Below are 9,940 nucleotides of genomic sequence, written 5' to 3'. Positions count from 1 at the left end.
ATATTTAACACATCTGTTAAAGCATTCTGTGACGAGGAATCGCTTTAATACACTAATACATTATTCCATAACCTGGACCAGACAGAAACTGAAAAAAACAGCACGAAGAGAAACTACCCAAAACATTTTAAACGGACCCGGTTATTAAATAAATTTCTTACCATAATCACTCTTTTTATTGTTGTGGACAATGACGAAATGAATCTAGAATATTAAAAACCGAGTTCATAATCTAGCATTTTTTACGCTTTAAAACTTTTATTATTGTTAGTGGTATATTTTAAAAATAAACATGAAATAACTTTAAAAATACATGCGTTTAAAATCCACTATATTTGCCAGTGAATTCAATATATAACTCTATACATAAAAATTAAAGTAATTCAATACGCAAAGCCGGATAACTCTTCAGCTTTAATTCCCAATATTGTATTTCGCTGCACAATATAACAGCACGAGAAACACTTTTTATTTAGGAAATACTTGATTGGTTAGTTTCAATCCAAATTACTCTGCCACCCAGATACACTTAAAACATTTGGACCCACTGTCTTATTCAATGGCCTGCAGCTTTTTATGCGAATACTTATTGATCTATTTTGTAAACACAGCAGGGGGGCTCAAATAAATTTAGAGAATTCTTTTAATAATTCTCTCATTCGGGGGCAAAATGACGTTTGAAACTTTTAAAATAGGCTTTTAATTAGCCTGTGTGAGCGGAGTCCAAACAAAACCCTGCTGAGATTCTATACAACAACGTATTCCAAAGAGGCGGTCAATATGCAAAATTGATGACTACACCTTCTTTGTTAAAGGGACATTGTCTACCGCTTGCTTATGAAGTCTAATCCAATCATAAATTGCATCCTCGGACCAATCAGAGGGCTCAGATTGCGGGCTGAAAGAAACTCATGTGGAGAACTTTGTTGAACCTTATTGTTGGAGCTGTCAGTTTTGAAAGGGCTTTGCTAAGCAGTCCACTATAAAACCCTTCACCTAGAAAGAAGGGGCAGAAGAGTGCTGCCTGTCTTTCCAGTTGGACCCTAAGCGAAATCATCTTCAATTAAAAGACGGACGTTTATTACGTGACACTTTCTCCTGTCCCCAGACGGTGCGATGATGTTCCCAGGTGTTATTGCGCCACCTGCAATGTATCCAAGCCTCCTGCGGCCATCGACTACTCTGACACTTCCACAGACTTTGCAATCTGCGTTTACCACGCACTCCAGCTTTTTAGTGGAGGACCTGCTCAGGATCAGCCGACCTGCCAGCTACTTGCATCGGACTGTCCCATCACCAACCGTGTCTCCGCCGAGCTCAGGAACCACGACTCTGAACACTGCGTCACCTGACCACGTTAACACCTCCACCTCAGTGGCAGTGTCACGCGGAACATGCTCACCACAGACTTCACTGTCCACCAACAGCGACCCCAACTACCTGAAGTTTGGAGTTAACGCCATACTGGCGCCATCTTCAAGAAATGGTAAGGTTTAGACTTGTTCAACGTATTATATATATGACAGAAACCTAATTGCAACCTAATTGTATATTTTAGCAGAGGCTCAGGTGAAGTTGATTGTCACGCCCACATTTTGGGGTCTAAAATCGAAACAATAAAATAGTTTTAAATAGCTGTTGAATGGCAAAAATAATACTGAAATACTTACGTTAACAAACCCATGAAAACAATTTTTGATTTTTATCCAAGGTATTTGGCTTTCTTATACATTATCTAAGTTAGAATTGTATGTTCAAAGAAACACAGCTGAGAATAAAAAGATTCTATGTATTGATTTTGTCTTCACTTTTCGCTTACAGAATCGTCGCCTCCTTCTGTTCAGTGCCTGCACCCCAAAGCCTTCCCGTTCTCGTATTTTGACGGATCTTTCCACCCCTTCATCCGATCTTCCTACTTCCCAGGTAGGCCTTCCGCCATCTTGAAAAATGACCGTTCCTGGGCCGCTGAGGTTTCCTGTAGTTTTACGCGTATTCGAAGATTGTTTCTTAGCGAATCCGGATGAGGGAGGGAGAGGGGAGGGGGGTTGAAGGCTCTGGTTCAGAGGTTGGAAGCGGTACAACATTGTGGAATCAGTCTCGCCAATTTGATGCCCTATTTAGCACAAGCAGTGACTGCTGACATTTTGCACCGTTTCCCTAATCTACAAATTAGCAGGAATTGTCATGGTCCAAATTTGAGGCGGGTCCCTTCTCACAGAGAAACTGTTGGCATCTCTTCATGGCCTCGGTTTTCCCACAGAGCAAGTGCACTTAGCCACTGATTGCTAACAAAGGTTTCAGCACCATGACCAATTGGCCAGCTCCCTCCGGGCAGCCACACACAGACCTTGCGCTGACTTTACCATACTGCTGATAGGCATTTACCAGTCATGGACTAATTTCCCATTATGGGCTATTCAGTGTTTCAATATTTTCACAAGACCACATAGAGCGCAGTTCGTGTTTGTGGGAAGTCCAGGCGTAGCATTTGTAGATTTAAAGCTTGCAATTAACTATTGAGGACTGCATTAAAAACGAGACAATAAAATGATGTAACGGGACGAGAGGGGACGAGGGAACGCATGAACAACAAAATTTTATTAAACAAAAGTTGTGTAGACAAAAAAGGGACAGTGTTTTGAGAACGAAACCTAGCTTAACACAACATTCCGTCACCATTCTGGCACATGGGAGGTTATGTTAAAAGTGCATAGATACGCTTAAAGATGCGCTCTCATTATTAAAACGGTACTGACTATGCAGTGAAACAAAGTATAATCTTTAGGAAAAGTCTATAAAGTCGCTAGATCGTGCTTTCATTCAGACTAATGATAATAGAATGTGATTCTTTTCTTAGCTATGTGAATACCTCAACAAAACAACTTGAGGTTTATGAATAGCTTTTCGTGTTCATTTAATGAAAATGATTTGGGGGCAAAAATAGGCCCCAGTCATCAGTATTCTCACAATGATCCTGGCATGCAGTTGTGTTTAGTTTGAAAGTGTAAATCTCTTTTGTTACAATAATATATGGCTTTAGCTGCCTGTCCTCAGTCTTTTTCTGTTAGTTCATTACTACACAATTACCGTTCACGCTTCATTAGAACCTCTATCTTTCATTGGAATTTTCTTAAAGGGTACTCTCCCTTTTTACCATACCAATGCCACCGGGAACTAAGCAATGTGCTAATTAGCTGTTTCGTTCCATTGCATTCACTTGAATGCTATTTGATAACGATTTAGAACAAAACGTCGTCGTCAGCGTAGATGTTTTAATCGAAAAACCTCGCGTTCTTAAATTCAAAAGTAAAACAACAAATAGTAATTCAATTCCCTCCTACTTGTGCATGGCACAGAGCAACCCCCTTCTATGACTGGTCATCACGCCTATAACCTATTTAGGGATTCCGGCCTCCTGACTAATTTCCTTTATTGCGTTTTTACAGCATCTTCATCAGTAGTACCGATTCCTGGCACCTTCTCCTGGCCACTTGCAGCCAGAGGAAAGCCTCGCAGGGGAATGCTCAGGCGGGCTGTGTTTTCCGACGTACAGCGCAAAGCACTGGAGAAAATGTTCCAGAAGCAGAAATACATCAGCAAACCGGACAGAAAGAAGCTGGCTGCGAAGCTCGGTCTCAAGGATTCGCAGGTATGTAACCGCTTAAAATGTCAAAATCGGTTTTAGTTCATGTTGAAATGTCGTTAATAACGTCTATTCTGAATGCCAATAAAGCATTTCAAATATTTAGGATTTATACGGTACATCCTTAGCTTTGATATAACTGTTTTATTTTCTAACCTGTATATGTAAATATACACTTGCTGGACATAATAACTGAAAGGTGACCATTCGAATTGTTTTTCCCCCCCGTTAGGTAAAAATTTGGTTTCAAAACAGAAGAATGAAGTGGAGGAATTCCAAAGAGAGGGAGTTACTCTCTTCCGGGGGGTGTAGAGAACAGACCCTGCCCACAAAAATGAACCCTCACCCCGACCTCAGCGACGTTGGCAAAAAGTCCTCCGAGGAAGATGAAACGGCCGGCAAACACAGCCCGCGGGTTTCGTTCTGCCACTCGGCGGCAGAACACAAAATCATGGACATCGAGTCGCACCTGTTGTCGCCGGCGAACTCCAGAAAACACTCAGACTTCTCAGAATCCGAGGAAGAGGAAATCACGGTTTCATAAATATTGACAATAAATTATGTTTATATAAAACTGACTGTTATATATATATATAAATCTATGTAACCAGCTCTTTTATAATATTAAAGAGGATTATCCCTTTATTTAATCGCTGTTACTTGAAATAATTTAAGTTATGCCCTTGTTAACTTGCTCCTCTGGGCAAGTTAAAACCACACATTCACTTGGCGTTTTGAATAAAAATTGCAGACTTTTATCGATTCACTTTCCAGTGCTTCAGAAGGAATAAAGTTCTTAAATTGCAATTCTACAAAAAAAATAATCTCGTATAAAGGGATAAACTTCTTTGAAATTACTTGCTGTGTTTGCACAGCTTTTGTGAAATGTACAGTATTTTGTACAAATATTCTTTTGTATGGAAATTTTATACCAAGAGTATTATGAATGGCTATACAGTTTTTACATTAGGTTTTTAAAGCCTTTTTTAACTAAGAAATGTAGAAGTTCAATGTATAACTTATAAAGAAATATATTATTTTGTACGCTTCTGTCCACGAAGTTGAAATGTGTAGCTTATATATGTTAAATGTTTTGTATAAACACCAAATAAAATCTAGAAAATGCAAACATTTATCTCGGACTTATCAAGGCAAAATAAATTCTTGCGTGTATTATAAACATGGGAGGTATTAAAAATTAATTCATTTAAATCGCCAACCAACTGCAAATTCAATTACCCTGTGCATAATACATTTCCCCTACCGACATCGTCTATCCACCTCTTACCCTTTAGTGTCTAATTGTTTGAAATGAACAATAAATTATTATGGACATAACGTTTTATGTCAAAACATAAAAAATAAACTTAAACACATACGTAGTTTCCACATCAAGTTTCCAAAGACTGGTTTTAAAAATTTAAAATTTGAGACAAAAGGAACTACTACAGTATGCTTGATCTATTCTTAAAAATACTTTACGTTTTCATTATTGCAACAAACTCATCTCGTTTATATCATGGTTTCTCGAAGTAAACGATGTCTTGACTATTTGCATTAGATTTCCACTATTTTTCACACAGTGAATATAAATTTAGTTATTAGTAACTAAGTATACATTATAACTTGGCAGGGTTTATCTCTGTTGTATGAACAATTGTATGAAACATTTTATTATCTTTCTGAACGGACTGAATGCACAACGCTTTAAAAAACAAAACAAATTCAATGTTTTGTTTAGCTTACATGAATCCAAATAAAATGTGCAAATATAGCACAATGTACACAACGTTTTGACTAAAAAAAAGCAAACATGATAATACCGTTTGCAGGAGCAAGATGACTACAAAGCTGTAAGAAGTCTTAAATCCAAAAATCGCTTGCACAACCGGCCGTATTTTATGCAGTTAAAATTTGGAGCCAGCTAGCTCTGTTAAATGTAATACCTAGTTGGGAAAGATTTAACAATCGGTAATGTGACTCTTTCGGTCCACAATCCAATTGAATACATTTTTCATTTTAAAGGACAAACAAGTCCTTTAAAAGATGCTGCCGCACTTCGATTGAGATCTAGAAAACTTAACTGCAGGACTTACTGCCTTGAAACACGCCGCTACAAGAGAGCAAAGAACACTTCCACAGAGACGAGATCAGGTGTTTTCAAATGAAGACCCAACTTTCCAACTTTCCACCAGACACTATGCGTAATGCCTGTTGTGGCGAGAACCCCAACCCCGTCGTTTTTCCCATTTACTGTACATTGCAAAACATCACCATTATATTTTAAAAACAGGATTGCGACGAGATGACCGAATAAAAAGTAATAAAAGTATTGCGAACACACAGTATTTAAGAATATGTTCAAAACCTGGTTTGTTACATTTGAGACTCAGAAGCCGAATTTAGCGTTAGAGTAGGAGTAAACATGGTCCACAGTACGCCATCGTCCTTCTCAAGATATCCATCAATGTAACGAACCGTATTTGATGGTAAGGTAATGCTAGCTAATTACTTACCTAAAAATGGACATTCGGGTCTTCATTAAGTGGAACAATCAATCTAAATTTAGCCTTTCACTCCAAAATTCTTTTGAGAACGTGCCCTGTCTCCCATTCAACGTGCGATGGTGACCTTTAACCTTCCAAACTCCTACGACTAAGTTGCAAAGAAAGCTAACTCATTGAAATGTATTTAGGAATGGTTTTAAAAGAAAAAAAAAACAATAATTGAGTGCCAGTGGTTGCATGTGACAAATTATGCAGTGTCAGCTTCCGGTCTGTTTCACACATTTGGGTTCATTAGGTCACAGGTTCTGGATTGTAATTTTGGAGCGTGACTCAGCGGTTCTGCCTGCGTAAGGATACTTTACATTCTAATTATAAATCGATGCTCAGCGTATTTTGCAACTGAATTGTTCCAGGTGTTAAAAATGTGGAAAGTATCCAATACAGATTTGAGTTGAGAAAATTACCTATAATTGTTTTTGATATTTGAATTTTAACTCCTGGAATTGAAGATAAAGGAAGACCTTCATAATCCGTTTTGCAATAACTTATTAAATCGTTTACACTGGAAGACGTCTAAAACGTCTTCATTTCAATAGCTCTATCATGTAATGTCTGCCTTTATGCTTCTGTGAAGGGAACTACAATTAGAGTAAGAAATGTAAGATCTTAACATTTTTAAGAAGTGAGCAGTCTCTTTAGCAAAATCTGAAAAACTTCTGTAAATCCTCAAAGGAAACGTCTTTTCAAATAAAAGTCCTCTCATGAACTTTCAGCGCAGCATTTAATAAATAAGCATTCATTTCTTTTATTGAATCATGAATAATTTAAGACTGGTACAGATCAGATTCATGGTTGAAGAGGGAATCACAATCTTGGAAAACCCTTAATGACAAACTTGAAAGAACCGAGGGATGAAAAACATCAGACTGTACACAAAATACCCATTTCCTAGTTCTGTTTAAAAATGGCTAGAAAAATTCATCAAAATGCAGCACTGTAATCAAATATTTACATTTCTATGTTACAAAGAAAAAAATGTACATCATAGTGAACACATTCATTAACAAACATTTGCACTTTTAAACAACTAGATTCAACAGCAACCTTCCATAAAATTTCAACATCCAGACCTCTGTGGAAACAAAGTCATCACAAGTAAACAAACAGCAAAACACATCATCATAGTGTTTGCATCAACTATACTGAGCAAACATTTTCCCAAAGTGTACAGCAAATGCTAGTTAACATACAGACAAGTTATTCACATGTCTCTTTACTTGATGTACAGTTCTTGGCAGTTCTGAAAACACGAGGAAACTATTTGGCTCCCATTTAAAATTCAAGATGAATGTTGCATAGGATTCGTAACTAAGAACACTCAAAATGAACAGCTCCAACAGTGAACACAATGGAAGCATTGCAAAGGAAACAACTGAAGCCATATATCATACTAACGAGAGTGAGTTTTTAAAAAGAACTGAATCTTATGGCTCTCTACAAAGGAAGAACACTCATTTATTTTTTATACATGAAAAACAATTTTACGTATCAACTATCATTTAAAAAAATGCAGGTAATCAAAGCCTTAGCCAATTCAGAGTCATTCTTAACAGGAAAGTACTTTATTTCTAAGATCCAAGAACGGCCCTACAACAGTTCCCATTGCTCTGCACGTTTTGGGAAATCCAATCCCGAAAATCCTGAAAAGGAAAAGCCATAAAATTAAGTACCCTTTTACCTCCCCCATTAGTTTAAGTAAAGTTACTCAAAACAAAGCAGCAAAAACATCAGTTGTCACATTTCATGCAGTGATATCATTCCATCATGATTTGTAATTTTTAAAATAAGCAGGACAATGGTATAAACCTTAAAGGCTCATGAGGTATAGGAAAATCCCCTTCCTTTTACTTTTTCATACATCTGTACATCTTCAAAAGTGTAGATTGAGCACCAAGCCAAACGTTTTTTTTAAATTGGCTTCATTCAGGAAGATGCCTTTCTCTTTCACGATAGTGGGGAGAAAATAAAAAAGCAAACTTTACACTTCTTGCAGTTTCCAAACTTCGGGAAACCGTTGGATCATCCAGACGGATGATTAGCTGCAAAGACTGATATGAATTTGAAAGCATCACTCTCTCTCTCGTCTTTTCTCATATCATGAAGTCTCTGATATCAAAAATAATGTCACAGCCTCGAACCTATGATCTTCGCAGAATTCTAGGAGATGATGTTACAGCCCTGTCGTTAAATGCAAAAAAAACAAAGACGAAACAGCACTAATGCACCTTAACACAATTATTACAAAATTAAGTAAGGCATCATTTCAAAGTTCAGCACCAAAAAGATGTTCACAAAACCTTGCACAGGATATCTGAGGGTATGCACCTTGGCACAGCTGCATGTAGTCGGGTCAGTTTTCCTGTTGCGTCTGCTTGAAAAAGAAAGTGCTATGCTGGTTGAGGTGTTTTATGCCCTTACCAAAGGAACAAGCCATAATAACACGAAAGGTGAACACGTGCACTTAAAAGAGTCGGAGAAATACAGAAACCCATTTTCATCTTACTCATCTTACAAGAGGTCTTGCCACCAGCGTGCAAATGGCAGAAGTAACCTTTCGGACCTGAATGTGCGTTATCCACCTTGGGTGGCATGAAACCTTTACAGTGTTCAAAGTAAACAATGTCCAGGAGGGGGAAATTAAAAAAAACAGCCAACCTGCTTCTTGAAAGTTTTCCATTTGAATTGAAGAGATTATAAACACATACTGGCTTCTTTCAAGGTCTACTTAAGGCTGGCTTTAATACACCAGGATCTGTTTTTAAGGAGAAACATCTGTCAAGGTTCGGAATGGGGAGCAGGGATGTGTAGTTCAATCATGGGCTGCTGTTGGTTTTGACATTAAGAGACCATAACTGCCTTCAAAAGGCAGACAGACTGATCTACCACCAAGTTTCCTGAGTACAGCAGAAGCCTGGTGTGCGATGGAGGATGTAAGTGTCTGTGTGTGTGTGTGGGGAGTATTGCAGCCTGCCCCTGCACAATGCAACACAAGGTGGAGCTTGTAGCACCAACCAACTGCAGCTGAGGATGGCCCTGCTCATGCTGGTGTCCAGCCTTCAGTGGTAGTTTGGTTCACAGCAGCATAGGCAATAGTATTTCTTGTTAGATGGACAGTACACAGCACAATGCTTGCTCCACAGTTTCAAATGCATTTTTTTTGCGTATAAGTTTATGTACATTAACATCTTACAATTTGGCCTGTGAAAGCCTTTTGCAAATACACTGTAAAAATAGAATAGTGCAGCTTCACTTTTACTTTAACTTAGAAAAGACTTTTCCACTGGGTTACCTGCACCCATTTGTTTTTCAACAATTCAACAATTAAAGTGGCTTGTTCTTGAAGATGAGTTTAAAAACAAGGAGTCACATTCCGTGTATGGTTTTCAATCAAGTGTTTTTTTTTCTTCTTCTTCTTCTTGAACATCAAAAACAGAATATTGACTGGAGAACCTGATCACAATGTTGACTCCAGTGATGAATCCAAGATGTCATCATGATGACTGTTGCTATTGGAGTCGCTGTCGTAACTCTGGGGGCTGGAGAAGTTGGCTGCTTCTTGGAGTCTCATTAACATATTCATCTAGAAATAAATCAGAATACAACGCATCAGGAATGTAGGAACAGGTATGGTAAGCAATCTCGGCAGCTACTACTTCTGCTGTATGTCAACGAAAAAAATATTTGAGTGTTATTGAAGCAGCACTTTCCTCAATGTACAGTATATATCAAT

The 9,940-nt window shown here is 38.0% G+C and overlaps 2 protein-coding genes across 11 annotated transcripts in view; one reads left to right on the top strand and one right to left on the bottom strand.

The window, feature by feature from the left end:
* The first annotated feature begins 962 nt into the window (after positions 1–962).
* LOC148645646 (homeobox protein DBX1-B-like) lies at positions 963–4,772 on the top strand. Its single transcript, XM_088611119.1, has 4 exons — positions 963–1,486; positions 1,822–1,923; positions 3,447–3,649; positions 3,876–4,772. Exons 1-4 carry the CDS (start codon positions 1,117–1,119, stop codon positions 4,185–4,187), a joined length of 987 nt encoding a protein of 328 aa, XP_088467245.1. The 5' UTR covers positions 963–1,116; the 3' UTR covers positions 4,188–4,772.
* Positions 4,773–6,930: 2,158 nt separating this feature from the next.
* The window catches only part of LOC148645645 (neuron navigator 2-like), a 222,482-nt gene continuing 219,472 nt past the window's right edge, over positions 6,931–9,940 (bottom strand). For all 10 annotated transcript variants that reach the window (XM_088611776.1, XM_088611782.1, XM_088611780.1 and 7 more), the window contains one exon: positions 6,931–9,790. In XM_088611776.1, coding sequence (XP_088467902.1) covers positions 9,665–9,790 — 126 coding nt within the window. In that variant the 3' untranslated portion in view covers positions 6,931–9,664. The remainder of the gene's footprint in view (positions 9,791–9,940) is intronic.

This window comes from Lepisosteus platostomus, chromosome 18 (assembly GCF_059453375.1).
Source record: "Lepisosteus platostomus isolate fLepPlt1 chromosome 18, fLepPlt1.hap1, whole genome shotgun sequence".
NCBI lineage: Eukaryota > Metazoa > Chordata > Actinopteri > Semionotiformes > Lepisosteidae > Lepisosteus > Lepisosteus platostomus.
Note: the sequence above shows the minus strand (reverse complement) of the source record. Positions and strands in the feature narration are given on the sequence as shown.

Coding starts and splice junctions, on each gene's coding strand:
- LOC148645646 (XM_088611119.1), top strand. CDS start 1,117: ATGATGTTCCCAGGTGTTATTGCGCCACCTGCAATGTATCCAAGCCTC. Junction 1,924..3,446: donor CCGATCTTCCTACTTCCCAG/GTAGGCCTTCCG, acceptor GCGTTTTTACAG/CATCTTCATCAGTAGTACCG. Junction 3,650..3,875: donor TCGGTCTCAAGGATTCGCAG/GTATGTAACCGC, acceptor CCCCCCCGTTAG/GTAAAAATTTGGTTTCAAAA.